The sequence below is a fragment of the Antennarius striatus genome, chromosome 15 (genome assembly GCF_040054535.1).
Source record: "Antennarius striatus isolate MH-2024 chromosome 15, ASM4005453v1, whole genome shotgun sequence".
Taxonomy (NCBI): domain Eukaryota; kingdom Metazoa; phylum Chordata; class Actinopteri; order Lophiiformes; family Antennariidae; genus Antennarius; species Antennarius striatus.
This window is the reverse complement of record NC_090790.1, coordinates 17,538,784-17,562,751: the sequence shown is the minus strand read 5'-3', so window position 1 is coordinate 17,562,751 and position 23,968 is coordinate 17,538,784. Positions and strand designations below refer to the sequence as shown.

The 23,968-nt window shown below is 42.1% G+C and overlaps 2 protein-coding genes across 5 annotated transcripts; both read right to left on the bottom strand.

The window, feature by feature from the left end:
- Positions 1–705: 705 nt before the first annotated feature.
- zgc:162472 (uncharacterized protein LOC553495 homolog) lies at positions 706–14,358 on the bottom strand. Its single transcript, XM_068334954.1, has 28 exons — positions 14,257–14,358; positions 13,378–13,580; positions 12,653–13,295; positions 11,317–11,420; positions 11,112–11,177; positions 10,833–10,994; positions 10,548–10,681; positions 10,357–10,451; positions 10,226–10,280; positions 10,005–10,139; positions 9,617–9,853; positions 9,473–9,536; positions 9,180–9,381; positions 8,918–9,024; positions 8,444–8,798; positions 8,183–8,317; positions 7,755–7,791; positions 6,902–7,015; positions 3,715–6,811; positions 3,337–3,619; positions 2,807–2,864; positions 2,552–2,705; positions 2,334–2,466; positions 2,213–2,246; positions 2,018–2,122; positions 1,660–1,933; positions 1,422–1,581; positions 706–1,346 (listed from the first exon to the last, which is right to left on the bottom strand). Exons 2-28 carry the CDS (start codon positions 13,572–13,574, stop codon positions 1,242–1,244), a joined length of 7,245 nt encoding a protein of 2,414 aa, XP_068191055.1. The 5' UTR covers positions 13,575–13,580; positions 14,257–14,358; the 3' UTR covers positions 706–1,241.
- A 1,147-nt stretch (positions 14,359–15,505) lies between these two features.
- dab2 (DAB adaptor protein 2) lies at positions 15,506–23,224 on the bottom strand. 4 transcript variants are annotated; one of them, XM_068334741.1, is made up of 16 exons: positions 23,035–23,223; positions 21,465–21,516; positions 20,508–20,773; positions 20,277–20,416; positions 20,065–20,163; positions 19,862–19,993; positions 19,685–19,768; positions 19,364–19,390; positions 19,206–19,256; positions 19,039–19,101; positions 17,733–18,356; positions 17,065–17,194; positions 16,348–16,965; positions 16,065–16,228; positions 15,904–15,987; positions 15,506–15,823 (listed from the first exon to the last, which is right to left on the bottom strand). In XM_068334741.1, the coding sequence occupies exons 3-15, from the start codon at positions 20,644–20,646 to the stop codon at positions 15,922–15,924; spliced, it is 2,337 nt and encodes a 778-aa protein (XP_068190842.1). In that variant the 5' UTR covers positions 20,647–20,773; positions 21,465–21,516; positions 23,035–23,223; the 3' UTR covers positions 15,506–15,823; positions 15,904–15,921. The 4 variants fall into 4 exon arrangements, with proteins under 4 accessions (XP_068190842.1, XP_068190843.1, XP_068190841.1 ...); XM_068334742.1 differs by lacking the exon at positions 21,465–21,516 and having other exon boundaries at positions 15,506–15,820; positions 23,035–23,224; XM_068334740.1 differs by lacking the exon at positions 21,465–21,516.
- Positions 23,225–23,968: the final 744 nt, after the last annotated feature.

Here is a 23,968-nt window from a genome sequence, read left to right as displayed (position 1 = left end):
CATGTAAAGACATCACACACAAAAACTGCAGTAAGACAAGAACTGTAGCTGTAGTAATGACAATTTCAAAACTTTAAACGGAATAGATTTGAAAAGTGGTGTAAGGTAGCGTAGCATTTTTTAATATTGGATTTATTTTAGTTATATTTATATTTGGTAAAGATTCAAACAGCATCCATTAATGTTTACATGCAAATCGAGGATTTTTCATCAGCAGCCACTTTTTCTAACATGATAAATGACAATAACTAAATAAGATTTCACTTGATGAAAACAAAATAACAGTATAAATGTTTGAGTATATAATTTATATAATGTTGTTTCACTGACCTGGGTGCTCATGTTGGTTTTCTGCTCCAGTCTGTGTCTTCTGACTGATCTGACTGAAAGAGGGCTAGAATGGAGCTGCAGACTGAACAGAAAGATCAAAACAGTCTTAAGATTCACGTCAAGAGGTTTCAGCACGAGGGATTAGTGAAATCCATTATTCTATTAGCTCGATCACATGCACCAGCCCCCATTTACGGAGTCGTCTGTGGTGAAATAAACTGGCCAATACATTCATACAGTATATCACACATTAATTTAAACTTATTTAAATAAGTTCATAACCACAGGTAGACATTTGATAGTCACTGTTTTAATGTTGATGTTTTGTTTGATATTAGGACACCAGAAAGTAAAAGAAGAAAAGTTGAGTTGTGGAAGAATACATTTTATTCAGATTTTACAGGTTCCACATTTTAATAGCAAACTAAGGAAACACTTACTGTAAGGTAGACAACACATGATGTGCTTTTGTTTCAAATATGAAACAGTAATCTGAAAGAAGCATATCTGTACAAAGCCCTCTGTGAATCTCATCTACAATATATACACCATCATTTCAGATTAGATTTCATGCAAAACGGATTTAAAGGGTCGTTCAAGCTAATACTTTTAATCACAAGACGATGCTGCTGTCTGTGTAGTTAATAAACACACTTGGACTTTTGAATCACATTTAATGAATGGACAAAATCAGTCAAAATGAAATTTTGATGAAAATGAAAGTATCCATCAGGAACTGAAATGCATTGAAACCACTGTACACAAAAAATGTCTTTGTGAGAATTGATTTAGCATTATGGCAAACAGTTTTACTTCATTATGACTTGATAGCACAAACAAAGATGGTATAAATTATAAATTAATCTTTAAATACATAATGTTACACGCCTAAATTGTAGCACGAGTCGCATCTACAGGTTTCTGCTGTCATCCTCGTCCACGTCGGTAAAAATGTCACTCAGGAAATACTGGGACACGCCGATGGGCTCCTCTTCCACAGAGCTGTACTCAATACCCTACAACAAGAAAAGACCGGTACCGGATGAGCTGTAATCGACTCTGTGTGGGGATGTAAACACCTTCCTCCTTACCTCCACTGTACACAGAGACTGATCTGAGAACAGTAACAGGCTATGTTGAGAATCCTGCTCTGCTGGCGGTGAGGGTGTTGAGTGGGTTCCGTCTGGTGGATGTGTTGGAGTGGGTGTGGGGGTGGCTTCAGATGAAGTTGATGCAGCAGGTCCGGAGTAGCTTGATGGGGCAAAAGAAAAAGCGGGTTTGAAAACAGAAATGAACGTGTGATTACTATCGGTAGGTGTGAACAGTTACCTTTTCTGGCAGCTAGCGCTCTTAGCCTGTGTAGTTTGTCCTCCAGAGTCACTACCTGCAGGATCCTTCCCACTCTTCACAGACTTTTTGAACTTGACATGACCAATAGTTTCTTTTCGTGCATCAGTGATGACCTGATCCAAGGCTTCTACTCGCACAGAAGGTCCAGGTAGCTCTGACTCCTGGGTGGGGATCAGTTCTACTTCTGTGGCAGAAGGCGTCTCACAGGCTCGTTTCTTCCTTTGGATTTTTGGCTCAACTTGCAGTTTGGTTGCTTCAAAAACAAACAGGGACATTGGGAAAAAAATATTTTACATTTTCTGAGCATGTGATGTGTAAGCGTTCAGCTGTTACATACCTGATCTTCTGGTAACCTTTAATCCCTTTTTTGGTGCAGGATGTTCGGCTTCTTTGTCTTTCTGAGCAGATTCTGGTAATGTGACGGGCTGGACTACAACACTTCCTGTTCCATAAACACAATCCACAACAATTCAGATATTATAACGTAACGTCAGCAGTTTGTTTTAGTGATGGGAAAGTATAATCGGTCTACCTTGTGGATCCACAGGATTCTCCATGATTGAACCCTGGTGTGTGCAAGAAATAGAAAACACGACAAATGCAGTCATTGTCTCTCGTTGCAGCTACAAGCACCTCATCATTTGTTCACTTACAGCATCTGCAGCGTGTTCTTGTTCATTATCTTTGACATTAATGGCATCGGCCTCCCCGATCTCCTCTGTAGACACGGATATATTGCAGGACAGCCCATCTCTCACCGTTGACAAGCCCTCTCCAGCAACACATCTGAGTAACAAAGTTATAGAATAAGACAACAGACACATACCGGACCCTCACCTAGATGAGAATCTGATCGAGAGCCAGCACTAACCTCTGCTGCTGTTCTGATGAACCTGCTGCAGGAAGGTAGGGGAAGAAATCAGACGAGCTTTCCTCCACCTCCCCTAGTGACGTCACCGGGATTTCAGTCAAAGAGAGGATGAAGAACGGTTCATCTGGATCTGACGGTACCTGGTCCAGCAGCACTATGTGTGACAGTCAGGAGGGATTTAGCCAAAATCATGGCGCATTTGTTTTATATACTGACAAAATCAACCACTGACGAGGTGATCTCTGATTGACTTACCATCTGAAAATGTTGTGACTTGAATTCCTGCTGTGCTGGATACTGATTCCTGCTGCGACTGCGAGACAAATAAAAGACCGATTTGAGTATTAATCATGTGCTGTGGGAAGAGATTCCTGGCCAACATTCCACTACAACCTTTGTCAAATGTCCACTGATCAGTACAAACAGTGTTTGTAGGTAATGCACAGCAGTTCCTCAATATATTCTGTCAGATGTACCCCTACAATCCCACCTGCTAAATGTTTACTTCTTATTAATAGTTAAGTTGATGATTTTACTAAGTTTACATTTAAAATTCAACAGGCTGGATGCACGTGCAAAAGTAGATCCCAGAACTGTTAACTGTTATACAGTATACTGGTAATCTTGGTAGATAAATGGTGCATGCTAATAGATGGATATGAAGTTGTTTCAGGACAATATTAACAAGCTCAACAGGAATTTCAGCCCCAAACAACACTGCAGTCAGGAATGTACAACAATAAGCACGATATGCTTCCTCCTGCATATTTTGACGAATATCTTACTTGAGAAGAATTTCCAGATAGTCGTGTAGAGCAATCTGGCGTTGATCCAGCATCATTTCCAGAGGCATTTTGGTCGACACCACCCTCTACTGGTGCCTGAATCTCAGGGTGGCCTTCAGACACCAGTTTGTGTGAAACTGCTTCTGCCTGTTTTTTATCCAGGACTTGTTTCGGTTGGCTGCGGCGTCCCAAGTTGGGTTTGGGTTTTACGAGGCGGCCTCTACGAATCTGAAGAGTTTTTCCAGAGGACTTAGACAAGCTGGTTGGCTCATTATCAGCAAGGCTACAAAAGGAAAACAAGTAGTAAATCCTTTCAAATGTCTTTTTTTGAAAATGGTCTTTCATTTTTAAAAGAAAAAAAGAAAGTTTGTCTCTTACCTTTTGGAAGATGTTTGATTAAGTTCAGTGGTGTCAGAAAGATGGTCAGCGGCTTTACTGTGCGCCTCAGAGTTATTTGATGAACTTGGGAGCTGAGTGTTTACAACTGGATCCACTGATATCTGTGTAATAGCAGAGCGAATATTTGACTCTGCTGAACGGTCTTCTACATGCGGGGCAACTGCAACTGCCATTGGATCGTCTGTGGGTTGGGTATTTGTCTCTGTAGCTCTAACTGATATCTGGTGGCGGTCCCACTGTGAAGGAGGACCAGCCTTCACCTCGTTCCCCACTGATTCTACTGCAGCTGGATATCTTTCTTTGCTCTTATTTTCAACAACTGTCTCTGTCAACAAGGACTGATTGTCAGCGACTGAAGCAGTTGCTATGCCGACACTATCTGAAGACATACCTCCTGTAATTGTTGAGCTCAGAAGTTCTGTATGTAATGAACACTGTGTTGAAGTGAGATGTTCTGAGGTGTTATCTGCAGAGATGTCCTTGTGACATTGTTCCAGGGCTTTACTCAGTTTGGCTCTTGTATTCCTGCTGGATGATGCTAAATTGGGTTTGACCTTGGGGAAGCACCTTCTTCTTTGAGGTAGTTTTTGTTCAGCGCCCTCTGATTTTGAGTCTGGTGTACTTTCGACATACATTTTTTGGGCCACAGTTGAAGTTGGTACCTCTGTGGGTTCATGAGGAGAACACAATTCCAATGATGGTACTAAAACTGAAGCTGTGCCAGTACTTTTACCTTCGCTTGACTTTCCAGAAGGTGTTGTAGTGCAAGATGACAATGTGTCGACATCTGCCATTGAGATGTGAGTAGATTCCACCCTGGACTTTGAATTGGAGGATTTATCCACAAGTTGTGTGTTGTCATGGGACAAGTTTTCTGCTGGGATCTCAGATGTTGGCCTTGTGTCTTGGGTGGCCTGTTCTCTACCGCAGTCAAGTTGGGCATCAAAAACATTCTTGAAATCTGGGTGACTCTGATCAGACGTTGCCGCACCTAGTTCTGACTGATGGGTCATGTTTTCATCAAGTGTAGAGAGTTCTTCTGAAGCAGTAAGACTCGAAACAACATTCAATGTCGATATTGAATCTGTATCTCTAACAGAGCACTGACTTGGTTTTTCAGGAGAGACACTGCAAGTTTGGTCTGCTTTAGGATCTGCTATTGGTCTTACATTATATTTGGGGTTTTGAGTTGGGGCAGACTTTTTCTCCAATGAATCTTTAGTGGTTTGAGGTCTGGAGCGTACAGTTCTTGATATCTGTGGCAAGTTGGGTTTAGGCTTAATTTTTTGACCTCTCCTCATCTGGGAAGTAGACTGTACCACAGTTTCTTCTTTTTGACTGACAGGTAAAGCTTCCATATTTGTTACACTGAGAACAGTCAGGTCACTGGACCCTTGAACAGGTACAGAGTCCTGACTGGATCCTGGATCAACTTGGGTTTGTAAGACTGTTGAATTAGATGGCATCTGGTCACTAAAACTACTGTCTGGTACCCTGATGTGAGAGATCAGTTCTTCTTTTGTGGACTCAGATGTTGGCCTTGTGTCTCTGTTGGCATATTCTCTACTGGGTACAAACTGGGTTTCACCAAAGTTCTGGCATTCTGGACCTCCCTGATCAGACATGGCTGTGCCTGATTTTGCCTGAGCAGATTTTTCAGGAGATTTGATGCAAGCTGGCTCTTCTTCAACATTTAAAAATGTTTTGTCTTGTACTTTTGGGTTTGGAGTTGGGTTAGAGTTATTGTTTGAAGTCTGAAGTTGGGACCGCAGACTTCTTGATGTCTGAGGCAGGTTTGGTTTGGGTTTGACTTTTTGAGCTCTTCGAATCCGGCATGTAGAAGAAATTTCACTTTGTTTGCGACTGAGGGGTAACTCTTCAGGATCTGGTCGACTGAGATCACTTTGGTCACTCTGTTGTAGAGATGAGTCCACTTTTGACCCATACGCAATTCCTTCAGGAACTTCTGGGTTAGATATCAGCAAATTACTACATTTGCTATCAGTTACCCCAAGACAAGAAGCTACTTTTTCTTCTTTAGAATCAGATGTTGACCTTCTGTCTGCCGGAGCACGTTCTCCACTGGTTTCATACTGAGTTTCTGAGATGTTCTGGGTTTCAGATGTTTCCTGATCCAAAGCTATTAAACATGATTCTATTTGGGAAATAAGTCCAACATCTGACTTTTGTTCCTCAGTTAAAGATAAATTCTCTGTCGGAGTAAGGCTAGAGACAACAATAGATGACGATGTCAAATCTGAGAAAGGACCAGTGATTTGATCTGGCTGTGCTGGAGATATGATGTTTGCTGGATCCTCTTCAATATTCCCTATTGTTTTTTCTTTTAATTTTACATTTGTAGCTGCGCTGGTGTTGCCATCACTTGTAGATTTATGTTTAGGATCAAGACCTCTTGATGGCTGTGCTAGGTTGGGTTTAGGTTTGACTTTCTGAAATCGACCCTTCTTTCCCTGATGAGTAGTTGTGTTAGTCTCCTCTTTCTTGCTGACAGGTAACTCTTCTTCAGGTGCTAAACAGTGTCCAGGATCATCATCATTGCTGTGTTGAACAAAAGCAGAATCTGCATTCAACATTAGCAATTCTGTGCCCACTGGCTCAGACGTCTGTATTTCATCTGGGGATTCTCCTGTGGTGTCTCTGGTGGGCTGTTCCACACTGGGTTGACTTTCTTCACCTGTTGATGTCTCTGTTTGTGATTTGGACTGTCGAGTCCTTGAGGCGTGGACTAGGTTAGGTTTGGGCTTCACTTTGGATAAGCGTTCTCTCCCGGGTTGTGAAGACTTCTTTGCCTTCTCTGGACTTGTCTGTGACGGAGGGTCAGGCCTGATGTCAGAATCTGTCCTGTGGTCACTAGGTTCGGTAATGGGCGTGCCACCTGTGTCTGTTGTGCTCTTTTGTAGTTCTTTGGTGGCAACAGTTTCCGATATTTCTTTATTCCCTTGAACAGAAGCTCCAGCCATGAAAGGAGTAACAGTGTTTTCCTCTTGAATGTCAGATTTTGACATGATCCCTTCTTCTAGCTGTCGACTACTTTTATCCACACTTGATATTTTCCCTGAAATTCAACACAATTATATTTTAAATGGTATACAAACAAGTGATATTCATTTTAAACATTCACACTTATGGCTTCTCTCTCGCTAACCTGTTGAAGGCTCTTGTGTGGCTGTTTGATTCTGTGCTGACTGGGAGAATTCAGCCAAAGTGCCCATGGTGAGCAGGGTCTGAGCGGCTTCATTGTAGCGGTCATCATCAGATACTAAAACAAAAAGCCTCCCAACAATTAATAACGTGGTATCGTCTAGTCAAGCAATCACAATTCACCTCAGGGGTCGACAGTAATGGCCGTTTGTTATATTTGACTATACACTGGGATTGACAGTTTAACTTCCTCACGTTCACACTCTGTCTACGGCACTGCAGTCAACCAATGAGCTGCTCCACATTATGCTCAACACAACGGTTAAAACCTAGGGTGATTGGGCCTTTGTGGCAACTGCCCCCGAACTGTAAACCCAAATGAAGCTTCTTGGCTTTAAACGACAAGCTTTGTGACAATACCTGAGGTACCTCCTTTAATTTAATAAAGGAAATGTAAAATCTGTAAGTCAACTCATTTAACATTAGCTCCACAGGGTGAAGAGGATGGATTTGAAGAACAAATGATTTTGTGGACCAGGTGAACTGTCTCTGAATAAAGAATATTGTTGTGCCAACGGTAAGCAAGATAATTAATGATTACTCTCTGGAAAACTGGTTCTACCGCACTGACAAGTAATGTTAGATTTGCCCCAGTCTGTGGGACAAAAAAAGCTTATGGGTAGCCACTTGATAATCCCTATCCTACTGTGTGAAGAAAAACTTCCCAACAGAGGAAGAATCTCTCTCATAGGACTGACAGTGATGCAGTAGATCATCTAAATATAAATATACATGTTACATATGTATACATTTCTAAATATACATTTTTTTCCCATTCAGAGCTACATTTCACATACCTTCTATGTTTTCCGAAGAAAGGAAGCCTAAAACATCCTGCAAAGAAATCACATGTAGTGTAAGTCACATTAAAAGATTTCAATAAGAAAGAAATTGACGTATATGAACATATGACAGTAGCACCAGTCACACATCTCTGCCAGTTGATTACATCTGGACAAAGGCAGGTTTTTAACATTAAACTGTAACATAGTTAGAAACTTATCGTCACCATGTGTCAGCAAACTAAATTCAAAGGATGAAGTTGAAAACAGGGTGATGTGATACACAAATAAAATAGTATTTTCAATTTTTATTTGGACAATTTGTACAGAACACTATGCAGATAGATCATATCTATTTATTATATCTCAAAACATAAATGAGGACAATAATGTAAAAGCAACAATTTGATTTCACGTCTACATTCTAGGCGCAGAACACTTACAACCAGCAGCTCCTTCTGATGTTCACAGGGTTCAGCTGTGCCTGTGTCATTCTGAGGCAACGTGCATGAGACATCAGGGCACAGAGCATCTTGGGAGATGCCCAACACATCAGGCATATTGACCAAGATATCAAGCTATGTTTGAGATTGGGAAAGTCAGAGTCGAGGGTTTCAATTATGGGATGTAAAAAGCATGCATAAAGTAAAGTGAAACAATGGAATGATTTTCTGCAAGGCATGATCAGAGATGGTTTCACACACCTCCTCCATGGTCTCTTCCACTTCTGAAATCACAGGATGCGGGGAGCGAAGGCTGACGGGGACAAATGCAGGCGCAACTCCATCTCTACCGACGCTGCATGCGGGTTCCTCTTCCTCTCTCTCTTCTTCCTCCCAATGCTTTTCATTTTCCTCTTCACTGTCTTCTGACTGGGAAGCTCTGAGGGTGACTAGTTTTGGCTTCTTGGATTCTGATTGCGTCTTTCCTCTCCTCTTAGTTGTGCGTTTACGTTTGGGCTGCGTATCAGAAGCAGGAGCGGTTTCAGATGCAGAGGATCGTGTATTGTCTTTGGTAGCGTAGGTCAGAGGCTTTGTGGGTTTGGGCATCCTCCCATACCTGCAGACCACAGTCACACACTTATTGCATGGCATTCAAAGTACTTGAAATGTAAGTTTTTATGGATAAAATTTTAAAGATTGAAGTCTTCAAATGTGGAACAGTAAGAAATATTTCACCTGGTGGGCTTCAGAGGTTGAACAGTGGCACCTTCATCCTCAGAGGAAATATCACTGGATGACTTCCTCTCACTGCTTTGCCTGACTGGTGATGCATCTGTATTGACCTAAAAGGATAGCATGAGTGTCAGTCGGGTAAAGAGACGACAAACACAGGGGCGTCACAATTAGAATTTGAAATCAAATGTAGATAAAAATGAAAAGAAAATTGCTTTTATTCTCAGTAGAAAAATCTGTGATGCTCTGGATGTGAAAAAATAACCTGCTCTTTAGAGGCTCCTTCAATCGCGTTGTCACCCTCTTTGTCTATTGATGCGTCGTTGGCTTTCGAAGGCGGTAATGAAGGCTTTTTGCCCCACTTCCTGCCCAAAAGCAGAAGTGGTTTGGGTGCTCTGCCCCGTGAGAGTTTAGCCGGTTGGATGACCGCTTCTTTAGCTGCATTCACATCCTCTGTGTTTTCAGATCTGAAAGTTTGAAATAATGATAAGAATGTCTTTAAAAAATGGAAGAATAACATTTTGTTAACTATTTAAAACGTTTCAAAGGTTTTAGTACATGTCTGGAGTTGCGTGACCCTCAGGAAGTGCTGCCTCAGCGTCTTCAGGTATGCATGCCTCATCTGAACGTAAATAATAAGAAAAAAAAGCTACAAGCAGCATTCATTGGAATATTTGTCTGAAATGAATGGCTGCTTCTTACCTTGTTGGCTGCTTTTATGTTCTACTTTGTTCTTCTTGTCATTTGGTTTCTCATTGGAGGTATTCTCTTTGTCCTTTCGTTTGCGTTTCTTGTTTGGCTTGGAAACAGGGGATTCTTCCTCATTACAAAGATCTTCATTCTCTTTCTCTCCCTCCTCCTCCTCCTCCTCCTCTTCTTCCTCTTCCTCCTCCTCTTCTGCCAAATCAGTAATTTCATTCTTCCTTGCAGCCTTTTTGCCTGCGGATGAAATTAAAACACACAAGGGCTGTTAAATTGAGAGAAACTCCAGGAGAAAATATGTTAAATTTGCAGTGGACATTTAATCACGACAAAATAACACAACTCACTGCGTGTTCAACATGATAAAAAAGCACAGAGAAAAAATTACCCTTTGTTTTTCTCTTGTGCTTCCTTGGGGAGTTCTTATCGGAGAGTGACTTTAGTTTTTTCCTGTTTTTCTGAACTTCAAGAATCTTCTCTAGCAGTTTAGAAAAATACTCGATGTCCAGTTTCCGCCTCTCCCCTACAAAACAATCAGCGGTAAATGTATTAAAATTTACACAGGAATGATTAAACGTGGATAAACATGGTGTCCTGCTGAGAACTTACTGAAAGCTTTGTCAATCCTCCACGAATTTGTTCGCTCTTCTTTTTTGAACTTGTTCTGAAAGTTTAAATTATTTTAGTTAACATCAGCAAACTCTTACATTTCATTTTATAAATGTAGTTACACCACCGACCTTTATCTCTGATCGAGCCCTGTGAGGAAACAGCTGACAAATCATGGAGAAGTCCGTCCCCACCATGCTGATTGCCAAGAAGAACATGTCTGTTTCTGATGAGAGACAACAAACCATAATGAGATGAAATTGTATACAACTAAGTTACTGCAAATAAAATATGAAGACATCAATATTCATATCAGCTCAACCTTCACTGGACCATGGTTTTGTATACGTCGGCTTCCTGAAGCTCGAGTATGTTGTAGTGGATCCACGCTCAAAGATGGGGTCTCGATCATCAGCCGGATTCGGTCCTTTGGCTCGCTGGACTTCCACTGTCAAACTGAAGGATGGATTGAGATGATATGATTAAGCAACAACTTAACAACTGACAAAAATGTAAGAGAAAAAAAAATCAAACGTCAGGGAAAATATAGAAGCATTTGTTTGTACCGAAATAGTGGTAAAAAGGGCAAGCGGGACGTTGCACTGACCTTTCTTCGTCAATGATCAGCGTACCATCCTCTGCCACTTTCACCTGAGGAACCATGAGTGCTTCTTCCTGTTCTTCTTCCTGCTCCTCCTCTGCTTCTTCTTCCTCCATTGGGCTTGTCGTCTTATGGGGGGGTTCAGGTTCCTGCGCTGGTTCTGGTGACCTGCAAGGATTATATGTCAAAACATCAAGAACAAGAAAGGTGGTTAGCAAACAAGTGACCAGTCAGCCTCCTCACGCAGACCCCAGTGAATTAGCTGTTCATTAGAGATAAACTTACTCGTCTCTTCCTGGAGAAGGCGGGACAACAGTCTCATTTTCCAGACCTGGTCCTTCTAAAGAAGATCTGAGAAAATACAAATTATAGTTAGGAAGTCAAGATACCAAGTTTAAAATGTTCCTGTAAGAATGGAAACAGGACAATCAATGGACAGCATCACCTCTGGTAAAGATGAAATGTTACACAATGCTGAGGAGACACTTACGTCATGGGGTTAGACATTGGAAGATAATGGATCAGGTCCCTCATGGTCATTTTTGCAGGATCTAAAGTAAACTCCTTTGCCTGTTGCTTCGCTTTCTTTATTTTCTGCAACATCAAATTACAAACCTAGATAAATGCAGTGAATAAACGTACACAGGTACTCCTCAACCTACAAACACAACTGGTTCCGAGAAGCTGTTCATAAGCTGAATTGTTCATAAGTTGTTATTTATTAAATTCCAATTTATAATCACCATTTGAGGTTATTCAAAGGTCATTACTACTCTAAATATTAAAGTTCTATTCCCTCAGACTGACCAGGAACAATTACAGGACATAAAAACAACACTTAATAAGATAAACTACTGTAGTACCTTAATGTAACTTTAACATCTCTACCTCAGCTGTTTTAATTTTATCCTCAGGAGGTTGTAGAGGCTAAGCTAAGCTTTAATCCACCGAGGTATTCCACCACACTTAGGTGAATGACGCGCTGATGCACTTCCTGGTCATCAAAAGTCAGACACACCCTTTACGTTTGATTTCTGTGTTTTATTTCATTAACTCTACCAATAGTTAACATCAACTAGCAAAACATTCAGAGTTCAGCGGTCAAAGAACTGTTAATGTTTCAGGGCAGAAACCTAACCCAAAAAAAAATCTGTTTCCTACATTATTTAGCTCCTACAGAGGGACAACACCCCCACCTCTTGCCCGTAAATTTGCTGGGATAAGCTCCAGCAACCCCCTAGACCCACAAAAGCTGAAGCGTTTATGAAGAAGAAGAAGAAGAAAAAGAAAAAGAAGAACAACAACAACAGCAAGAACAAGAAAAATGAGGACAACCTCGTCAATATCTTAAAAAAATATATAACAGGCAGGTTTTCTTACAAGTAGTCTAGTCTACTTTGCTGGCTCTAACTTTCAACCTGACTCAAACTATCTTCAGTCTCCATGTTGGTGAACATCTCCATTAACATAAATACATTGTGGCTTTGTTTCCTGCTAGAAGTTTGCAGAGATGTCAACAGAAGAAACGCTGCAGATGACGCTCCAACAGGAACAACCAACATGCCACGTGAAGTCTGACATGAGAGCAAACTGTTCACCTAATCTGATATCCGCTGTTATTTTGACCTGACGTGAAGTCTGAATCTATGGGTTGTTAATGTTACGCTGCTCAGCGGGGTTTCAGCAGAAAAGGAAACTACAGACATGGCGGCAGGCAGTTGTTCGTGTCTACGAATGTTCGTAAGTCAAACGCTCATATCTTGAGAACTACCCGTACATCTAATTAAGCTTTGAGAGAGAAAACACAAGAGGAGTGCCCTGCTCACCTTTTCTTTGTGCATCTCTTCTCTGATCAGCTCTCTTAGCTTTCGGGCCTTTGCAAGCCTGTGTAGGTCTGACGGATCATTCAGGAGTCTGCTCAAAGAGGACGATGCAGGAGACACTGACAGCCGACTCTTAGATGACACTACAGTCTTTGCCTTTTCTGATATCTCAATAGCTTCCTTTCCTGGTAAAGACGGGACCTGGTCTGGTATTCTGGAAGGAACTTCTTGACTTCCCGGCATGTTTTCTATCTGATCAACATCATCTATCGGTAGATGGGTTTGTTTTAACACATCCTCAGGTGGAGGGAGAGCTGAAGGCCCCGAGCCTTCAGAGAGGACGGGGGTAGATTTAGCTGTCAGTTTGGGCTGTCTACTGTCTTCTGATGGCCTCCGTTGTCGAGGGGACCGGAGCTCATGAGGGGTTGCTATATGAGCTACGGTTTGGTTTGTAGTTGTCGTCTCATGGAGGTCAGGGTCGGTGGATTCAACAGGGACTTCTGAAACGGTCTTGACGGGAGACTTTGGCGTCCGAGGAAGGGTGGAAATGCGACTTGGAATCACTTTGGGTTTGACGGAAAATCGCTTCCTTCTCTGAACGGCAGCTGAAGGGTTTGTACCTTCCCCATTTTGGTCGTTGCCATCCCTAAACAGAAGTAAGACCAGTTTTAACACAAAATAAGAAGTAAATCACACATTTTATACTCCAGATAGTGACTGTTGCTTACCCTACAGCAGGTGTTTTTACTGAGGGGATAACCACAGATTTGTTCTCGGTGACAGCAGCAGCTGTGGTGCTTTCGCTGACATCTTTGGGGGTCTCCCCGGCTTCCTGGTTTACTGGCGGGGCTTCCTGAGGTGTTGCTGTTGTTCTCCCTGCTGTACTGACGTTGGGCCGAATGCTGAATCTTGAGCGGCGAAACATGATGACCTGAAAACACACAAAGAATCAAAGCTGCATCAGGCGTCTCACAATTGATAAAATAGCCAACATACCGATTTATTGCCATTCTACTTTATATTTTATACTCCATTAGGTTCACAAAACACTTGTAGAGAATTTACCTTGGAAATTAAGGTAATTTCAAAAGGCAGAGCTAAATTAGCTACCCATTAATATGGAAAATATTCAATCCTGACAGTGAAATTCTGGTATTTACCGGTGCAAAAATGCTGTAATAATGAAAAAGTGAAAAACGCTACAATGCAGAGTGGATATATGTAATAACTTAATAATATCTTGCCCTAAATAACCTTTTTTAATACGTATGCTTTACCTTGTTATAAAGCATTAGCGTGGACAGACCTCTATGCTAATCTCTGCTAAAGCCAGGGACGATGAACCGTTATGTTTAAGCTAAAACAAATAAACTCACAGGTCTGGCACGTTTAGAGACCTTTATTTTATTCCAAAATGAAATTTAAGACATTGAAAAATACGACTATAAGGACCAGACTAAGTTATAAAGTGCTTAAAAACTGAGCCAAGAACCCTCATGTCAACAGTTCGGTAACCTCGCGAGAACATTCCGGTTTTGTAAAGTACGGAAGCCCCGTTTAGTATTTAATTTTGTTTAGAGTTTCTATTTATTTAAGGTAAATTTTACCTGTCCAGAAACACGTAGTCTGCTGGAAGAAATGATCTTTTATTTACCGACGACGAGAGATACATGACAACACCATGCATACACTAATCCGCCATTTTTTTCATGACGCGTTTTTTTGCTGCCCGAAGTGGATTGTGGGAAATGTAGTCAAAACGATAGCAGGCGCAGGATGAGGCAGGATACGGCTCATATGGATAAGATTTTGTTTCAAAAGTTCTGAGCATTAACTGGATAATGTTTGGTGGCTTTGAATTAATTGTCAGTCATTTTAATTATAGGTGTTTTACGTAAGTAAAAATAGAAAGATTTTAAACTTAAAAATGATCTATACATAAGTTTAGTATTCCAAAAGTGTGTTAAAAAAATGTTTCTTCTTTATTCTACTGATAATTTTCGACGGGTTCATTTCATTTATTTATTTTTTTAAATATACTCATACAGTCCTGTGTTTGGCTAAATCATTGAAGTAAATTCATTTGTATAATAAATATTGTATATTTTTACTCCTACCTTGGGAGTACAGGCCAGAGATGAAAGTAAATTTGGTGGCATAATGGAGTGCATCAAGGGTTGCAACATCGAAGTATGTGCGTGCTGCCACGCCACTGGCCCTTGCTTGACTGATATGTATCAGGGAAAAGGTAAGACCCAGGAATGCAAGACATGAAGGATGTTGCTTTGATGTCAACATCAAAGTATTTGGGAAAAACTGTCTACAAAAAAGAATACACCAGCATTGATCAGCTGAATATCGAACGCTTCTATACGAGGAGATGAAATGATGGATGCGCATCTTGTACGATGTGAGTTTCCCATCAGGACCCGATGCTGGTAGATGATACATTGGAACAGCAAGGTGGTCAGGTGGGCCACCAACTCCTGACCCCTCCATTGGCCAAACTGTGTACATTTGAAGTTCAGTTTGAACATGCAGGTCACAGGGTGCTGGAGCAGCTGGCTGGGGGCATGAGACAGTGGACACTCTGGTGCAACGCAGTTTGGTATCAATTCACCTGAATGTTTATGGAAGCTGGAGAGCCCGGAGAGAACCTTTACAGACACAGGGAGAACATGGGATTTTTTTTTTTATATTGCATCACCACCACTGCCGACAGAAGGTTTGACTGATTTTTCGTTCTCTGAATCAGGCAGGATGTCTGTTGGACTGTTGAACCTCCAGAAGACAGCAAACTGCTGGTGCACAAATTCAGTTTGAAGAAAACGATGAACTCATCCACACCAGACACCATAATGATTGGATCATTTTATTTCTTAAACACAGACAGCATCAGCAGCGAACCTCTTCTGACGTGCCCTCTCTCACAAAATGCATTTCTCTCTTCAGCAGATCATGACACTTAACATTTACTTCTCAGATCAGTGGTCTTCAGAAATAAGGAACTACTGATTGGACAGGAAATACATCAGAGGTGAAGGTGTTAAAGAAGGGTGGTTCCGGGACAAGAGTTAGAAGAGTTCATTATTTGGATTGTCTTGCACAGGTTGTAGCAGCTCGTCCCAAAGGTGTTATTTCATGTGAAGGTCTCCATTTGCTCCAGTTCAACTACTGGGGAAGAGAGCCATGAAAGCAGGGTTCATCCTGTTGTATGAAAACTGAGACAACGAATAAATAAAATACATACTTACTTCTGCTCAAAGTTTTATTCAAGCAAAGGGATTTCCAAAAGGATCATCAAAAGCAGCTGCTGACCCAGAAGTCGTAGCCGTCTTCTGCAAGTCGGAAAAGAAGCAAACGTTGAAATTATTGTTGCTATGTGGTTTTGCAAACATGCCTCAACCTCTGTTACCATAGCTACAGGAGGCACTCCAAACGGACTGGAATCAGGGGCCCCGAATGCTTTGTCGAACATGTCCTGATCGTTCGCGACGGGAGCAGGAGAGAAAGCGGCATCCAGGAGGCCAGGGTGAAGGCTTGGAGCTGCAGCAGGAGCAGGAGCTGGTTTGGGAACATCTAAATGAGCAAAGATGACGACAGAGGACTGAATCAGTCACACGTTTCACCATCATACAAAAGCCAAATTGCAAAACTTTGAAATAATACACTGTTCCTTCTCGCCGCTGTGACTTTACCGTGAACAACTGCTGATATTTGACTGATTTCGAAATCATCATGATCCGCAGTATCCTGAGCCATGCCCACTTTGCTGGAAAAGTACTTGTCAAATGCGTTGTTGCTGCTGCTGGAGGGTGGCGCAGAGTTGGGAACAAGTTCCCCTTTCCTCGCTGGGATGGCAGGGGGTTTGGCGAGCTGGAAGTCCTTGAACATGTCCTTTCCAATCTTCTTCTCTTTGTCTCCAAGGGGGTCCAAAGCTGTGAAGGCGTTGTTCTCTACCCTTGGAGTGGCATCCTTGCCGGGTGGCCTGGGAGCGGGACGTGACGGACCTTGCTGGTCGCCAGGGAACGCGCCAGGCAAGAAAGGATTGGTCATGGCACCACCTGGCCCAGCAGGAGGAGGCTGGCAGAAGATGTGGGGTGGAGATAAAGGTGGGGGGCTCATCTGAGGTTGCAGCTGGTGGCCCCAGGCTGTTGGTGGCATGGGTGGACCACCGAAGGCGGATGGCTGAGCAAACCTGAACCCAGGGGCTATTACTCCCGGCATGGGGTACATAGGTGGTGCAGCGGCTAGAGCTCCCCACATGCCTACAGCAGGGATAGTTGTGGTTGTTGGAGGACCCAACTGAAGATCCCCTGAATATAAAGTGAATTGATAATAAAAGGAATGAAATGTAAAGAACAAATAACATCTTATATTTGGATAAGACAGAAAGATGCCCTCTTGTTCATTACCCAGAGCAGATATGGAGGAGGGAGTGGAGTTTGCAGGTGTGCTGTTGAACAGATCACCTGAAGCCGGCAGCCCTTCAGAATGAACAGGAGCAGCAAACAGCTCTGCTCCAAACAGGTCACTGGGTGTGGGCTTATGACAGGAAATAACGCCAAACTATGAATTATAGCCATACCACACGAATTCCAAAAAACCAAGTCATTACGATTAAAATGTCAGCTAATTATTCTTTCCAAGTTTGTGAGAGTTAGACATTAATATCACAGTATTTACTGATATTTATGCATGCTTTGCCACTCACCCGTGCTTTTATCACTGAAGCATGAATGTTGAAAAAAAACAAAGAAGAGCAGAGATGAAAAAAGGGTATAGCTGATTCAGCAGTACAATAAAAGTGTCATTTATTCAAGCAAGAAAGAGAAGCATGTGACCACCAGAGCATGCACAAGGACAGAAGGGATCCGAACAACAAGCCCGCAATTATAGGTCTTGCATTTTCAACTAAATGCATCCTATGGAACAAACCGTCAAGACACCAAATGCATTCCCCCAAATGCTCAGAAAAGGAGATGTTAGCGAGTTAATTAGACTCCACAAATATGTGCATGAAACCCTTTTTAGATATCACACATGCAGTTCTACCATGATCCATCCGGCTATGGAATTTCACCTTTGCGTTCCTTCGACCTCGTCCGGCCTTAGAGCTCTGCGGAGGCGGATTTATGACTACTGAATCCTTGCTAGGGGTCACGGGGGGTTGCGGCTGCTGAACTATGCCATTAGAGGCAGGGGGAGTTTTCAAAGATGAGTCTAAAAATGGGTTTTTGTTTGAGAGAACTGGTCCAGCTTCGTTCCCATCCATCATGGAAATCGAGTTGCCTTGAGTAATTTTGCCCCCTAGTGGCCATTGTCCATTACTGAGAGCAAGGATCATTGTCTCACTGGATAACCCATTTATCTGCTGACTGATGTGTTGAGAGTCTCCATTCAAACCACCATTAATAATTGTCTTATCAGTGTTGCCAGCAATATTGCTTAGGTGATTCGCGTTGCTGGAGGAGATGTGCGGATTATCAGGTGGAGACTGAGTGGGTGATTTGGAAAGGGGGTCATCTCTGAAAGGGTCAGTGTCTGGGGTTGGAAAGTAGCCAAATGTTGAAGAAAAGGGATTCTCTGTCGGGGGAGATGCCCTCCAGTCGGGGGCACAGGAAGTAAGAAATGAGTTTCCCTTTATGCAATTCTGATTGCTGTCAACTTCAGCGGAAAAATCCAGCAAGAGAATATCATTAGAGTCCTGGTTAACATGAGAGGGATGGTGGGAGAGAAAGAGAGATTCATGAATCAACTCGACAGGGGAAGACACGCTGACAAAATGAAATATTAATCACAGTGTGAAGAGACATGAGAATTTTAAGCTGCTACCTGTAAAATCTGGACAATAAAGTATTCAAAAGTGTCCACTGGAGGAAAGAGACCATCCTATAACTTCAAGAATTGAGTTCCTGCTCGCCCCGAATGACAGCAGAGCAAACATACTGATGTCAGCAGCAGGTCATCAACCTGAACGGTGATGCCAAACTCCATCGGGTCTCAGGATGACACCAAAGTCAACACAAATGTGTATTTCATAGATTTTACTTGTAGCAGCTTTGAAGATTTAATGAACGACCAATGAGATTGGCTGACATGGACTTGAATTCAATTCTTAAAAGATCCTTTTGACCAAAGCTGTAAACCTATCATTTAAAAAAAAAAAATTTGAACCTTTATGTCAGCACAAAAAGTCGGACCTTTTTAGAATCGAGTTTGCACACACAGAAAGATCTGCGATGTTTCAATGACGATGTTTTTCATTTAGAGTATTCAACAGCCTGCTGTCAGCATGTAGTTACCTACAAGTCTAAGATTCGTACCCTTCTACTCTGACCGAGTGTTTAGTTCAGCGACCAAATAGAGGGAATATCTGACACACTTACAGTCGGAGTCTGGATGTCTGGAGGGGTCGACATGGCTCCAAAAAGGTCATGCTGCTCCACTGGCTGGACGTCAAAATGCAAAACAAACACACTGTATGTATCAGCGAATGCAGATCATTTTAATTAATACCAAGCTTCAAACACGATACAGAATAAAACATTCTTACTTGGCCTGCTTTTACTTCACCATCCATACTTAGTAAAGCATCACTTCCATTCTGAAAAGAGCAGCAAAAAAAAAAAGAAAAAAAGAAGGAAGTTAGGTAAGAAGTCCAAAGAGCAAGTTGGAAAAAAAAAAAAAAAAAAAAGAGTTCCAAGCGCTTACCTCAACTACAGCGCTGCCATTTTCACCCTGTAAACAGAGGAAGACTGTTTTGTTTTTTTTTCTTAATTCACTGAGGCGTGTGTCATTTCACATCATTTCAATGGAATGTCTGGTGATGTGATTCGTTGAAAGAACACAGAGAGGCAGTGTTGACACTCTGGAGGTACAGTATACGTATAGTGTGCACCCTGTCCTATACCGCTGTGCCAAAGCGCTTTTCTTTCAGAAAGAAAATGTTTTCACTGTTCAGCTCTTAAAAAAAAAAAAAAGAAATGGAAAAGTTTTCCCAGTTAGAAGCAAATCGCTGCTGAAACCAGTCACCTTCTGCGAAGCCTCCGCCTCCTTCTTCCTCATGTTGAAGATGACCTGGAACAGATCTTTCAGATCAATCACCAGGGGTTCCGCCTGTGTAAGCAGAAAAAAATAACTCCATTGGTATCTTAACGTTTTAAGTGGAATAACTTTACGTATAAACAACATGAAGTAAAAGCAGGAAACCTGTTGTGCGGTCTTTATGGCAAAGAACTGATGCTGTCCCTCGGCGCCACACACATATCCAAACGCCCTGTTATCCGTCACGTCTCTGGCGATGAAGGAGATCTTGTTCACCACGTGCTCGTGTTCGATCACCTGCGTTACAAAGTCAAGAGTTTCAAACGTGGATCCGATGGCTCGAACGGGAAGAAAATGTCCAAACTCACGCCTGATCTCTCGTCGATTATCTTGATGCCCGATAACGAGATGTTGACCCAGATCCTCTGTTTGTGTTTGCCCTGAGAGCGAGCGGCGACGGCCATACCCTGGAGGAAAATGAAGGAGACATACCGAGCTGGGATTTTGGAAGTAAATTAATTAACATCTGTACATTCTGTGCACACAGCCTTCCTCCGATCGCTTGGATGCCGGCTTGAACCTTAAGTTTCATCATGGAGTCCTGGCACATCTTGTCTCCTCTGGCCTCCGGGACATCGTCGATACCAATCAGCTTGGCCTTGTACCTCACGCCGTCCCCTTTGAACCTGCCCACCAGATAGTCATCCGTCTTCTCAGAAACTGGAAAAATAATTTTAAAAAGGTATTAGTAGACAACAAATGCTCAACTGAAACGCTAAACACTGTCTGGATCACGCCTCCCATCACTCACTCTTCTTCTTCTCTTTCTTGAATGGGACCTTGGACGTGGCCGGGGAGTTGGGAGGGGTGCCGGAAGACGAGGTCGTGGACGGAGAAGCGACGCCGGGATGGTCGGGGACGGGCGCGCTGCTCTCCACCTCTGCAGACATGGTGAGCCTCACCGGGATGGAGTGGATGGTCGCGAATGGATGGGGGGGGGGGAGCGGGGTAAAGCAGATGGCAGCGAGGTCAAGCGGGCAGATGACTAATACCCACGCATGCTTTTCTTGTTAACGTCTGGAGCAGAAAAAGTGAAGTGGGACAAAGTGTGTGACGAAAGAGACAAAAGGAGAAGGTGTGATGTTAAAATCAGAAAAATTGGAACTCTACCAGGAAAACATTTTCGCAAATCATAAACAATAATAATTTGTGATGATTGAAGGATTTTGCAACTGCAGGAACACCTTTTAAAAAGGGTAAGAGGGTGTGCGACCCATAAAGCATCAGTCTCAGGACAACACACACTTTAACCCCGCTTTACAGATGCTGTGTCAGTGGTTCAGCCCCGTAAAAGATCCCAACGCTCTTAAATCTGCTGTTGAACTGCCAATGGACTTTATTCAAGGTGACAGATTTCACTACGACGCCACAGAACGACAAAGAAACACACATTTTGCGAACGTACCGGAATGTCAGAGCCATAAAAGCCGTTTTACTAAAAGGTATGTTAACAAGTTCCGTATCTTCTCGAACCATCAAAAATACCACAATGCCTTTATCTCCAAACGCACCGGACATCAGTCATGAAGAATTTGTTTACAGTACAGGAAACAAAGTCATGTGAGGCGATCCACCAGCTACCGGTGTATTACGCAGACCTTTTTCTGGATTCAAATACTAAGAGCAAAGTGGTACCAAAAACAAAAAAACTGCAGCTGGAATACGAGCAATGCAAAAAAAAAAAATGTCTGTAAGTGGACAAACGTACCTTTAGGACCAGCTCCAAAGGCGACACTGGTGAAAACACCGGTGCTCAGAGGCTGTGAATACAGTAGGACAGACCAAAGGTTGGGAGCGGGCAAAGGTTGAGCAATTACGTGAGGTTAATCTTCCTCTAGCAGAGCCAAAGATCTCGTGATGGGCACTTAAGCATCCACAGACTGGAATACGAGCCTTTGGAATGATCATCAGTCGTAATCGAGCTCTCCATAAAAGCGCCATTTAATTTATAAATGGGGTTTTGGTTCAGGTAACAGGAATTAAAAAGGGGAATGGATTGAAAGAACCTGTGCGATGATCCAGATGTATTAAACAAAGTCCAGCCCAGAGGTATATCTTCTGATTCAGGCAACTAATGTGTTTGATTCATAAAGAAAATGAGAGCCAGGAAAGATCTGAGCTTTAAAGGTTGGTGAGTGCATCCATGTTTGTGACAAACTGACCACTGGAGAGACACAGATCTCTAAGAGAGTAAAGTTACACAAATAATCAAATTGTTTTTTCATGATAAACATTTCTATGGTTGTTCCATTACACTGACAAAAAAAAGACTATCTTTTGTGTAATCAATTGAGTTGGGGTCAAGGGTAATCCCTTCTGTTTAGTTCTCCGCCGGTGAAAGTTACATTCCTGGAAGCCACACATGTTTGTTTGTGTTGTGAGGCCAGGAAGTGTAGAAAAACAAGGTAGCATCCTAAAGACTTGTTGATGCTAAATTAACACGAGCTTGAACACATGACTGCGTTTGTCCAGTAACTTCCAGAAGTGTCAGAGTCCCGCTAACTGGAAGAAAGGACTAATAAAATTTTTTTTAAAAGGGTTAGATGTCAGCGATTCATTGTGGATTCCGGTCCAAGGATTACAGGCACCAGCGTGACAAACACAAGCAATGCTTCGACACACAACATGAGAGTAAATTCATATTTGTCAGCAGAATAAGTGAAGTGTTGGGGCAGAAATGTCACAATCCTGGGCCGTCAGGAAACATAAACTACTGCACATCTGGAGGAAATCAGAGCGAATGACTCAGTCTGCAAGTGAATGAGATGGTGAAATACCACAGGCCCACTGCGAACACAAAGGGCATGCAAAAACATTCATAAAAATGACAACTGTTTTGCATTAATTCTAGGCTTCAGTGACGTAAGGATATGGAAAAGAAATGAAAATGGTTGAAAACCTTATGCTGGCAGACCGAAGAGGTGTTTTGATGGGTTTGCATGTAGAAAGTTGTTTGGGGGGGGGTTGGTTTTTTTTATTCCAAATGTTTGGACAGAATAAAAACGAAATGAGTCACAAATGACATCACTGTTATTTCAAAGTTTAATCCTCCTGTTTTAAACATGTTCCTTAAAAGTTAATGGAAAAACAGGCTTTTAAAAATGACTTTTAAACTAAGTAGAAACTTTTATAGTGGAGCCTGTACTCTTTTTTTTTTTTTTTTGTGGCGAACATACGAGAACATTTTTTTATCAAACTTTTAAAACCACTACCTGGAGTCATTTGACGGATCTCCAATTAACTTACAGATGGAAAAACTTTGACAACACGTGACCTACCTGTTGAGAAAACGCGCGGTCTCACGTTGGAAATCCCGCAGGAGAAAACGGTGATTTTTTGATGCCTTCGCGTCTCCGAGTCAGAGTGAGTCAAAGCAAACACGGCTCCGGGAGTCAGATGTTTTCCGCTGAATTCCGCGGACAGAAGGCAGACTGCTGCTGCGAACTCCCCGTTTAACCCTTCGCTGGCCGGCAAGAGCCGAGCGACTGCAGCTCCGTCCGGAGGGGGCGGGGCCTTGACGTGAAGGAGCGCTGCGTGGAAGTGGGTCACAGCGCTGTTTATGGATTATTGGGGGTTTTTTAAAAAATAAACTTTAATAAACAATATGTTTAAAAAAAGCAGCTTCATGGCGCCTTATATCGACTTTTAGATCGTTTTTATGACCTTCAATGTAACTTTAAAATTACTTGCAGACATTAAAATCTGTTTTTCTACCAGCTTGCTTTCCAGGGACGGCCCAAGTCATTATGGGGCCCCAAGTTTAATTAAAAAATACCCCCCGATTTTAAAATAGCTTCACAACCTTGAATCCACTTGGGTGTATGTATAATAACAGATTAAAAATAACAATAAAATTTGTTATTTCAATTATGTATGCTGCCCCAAGTGGCAAGACCAGGTCACTGCAGGTGATTTTTTTTGTTCTGTGGATCAATTGTTTTTATTTATCCGAGATTAGAAAAATATAAACCAATTGAAAAAACAATATATTTAAACACACACACACACACACACACACACACACACACACACACACACACACACACACACACACACACACACACACATACATACATATGCAGATTCTTTTTTTGATTAGTTAATACATATATACACACAAAAAACCCTCAAATTAAAATAAAAACAAGCAAAAAAAGCTACTTTTTTTTTTACACTGAACCGTGCTTACAATAAGGATATTGATCTTGCTAC

Bases quoted from the DNA above. Each gene is read 5' to 3' on its own strand.
- zgc:162472 (XM_068334954.1), bottom strand. From the start codon at position 13,574: ATGTTTCGCCGCTCAAGATTCAGCATTCGGCCCAACGTCAGTACAGCA. The intron at 8,799-8,917 runs GTGAAATATTTC...TGTGGTCTGCAG, and splicing joins CAACCTCTGAAGCCCACCAG to GTATGGGAGGATGCCCAAAC. The intron at 2,865-3,336 runs GTAAGATATTCG...TTTGTCTCGCAG, and splicing joins TATCTGGAAATTCTTCTCAA to TCGCAGCAGGAATCAGTATC.
- dab2 (XM_068334742.1), bottom strand. From the start codon at position 20,646: ATGTCTGCAGAGGTGGAGAGCAGCGCGCCCGTCCCCGACCATCCCGGC. The intron at 16,229-16,347 runs GTAAAGTCACAG...TTGCTCATTTAG, and splicing joins AATATCAGCAGTTGTTCACG to ATGTTCCCAAACCAGCTCCT. The intron at 15,988-16,064 runs GTAACAGAGGTT...TCCGACTTGCAG, and splicing joins GAGTGCCTCCTGTAGCTATG to AAGACGGCTACGACTTCTGG.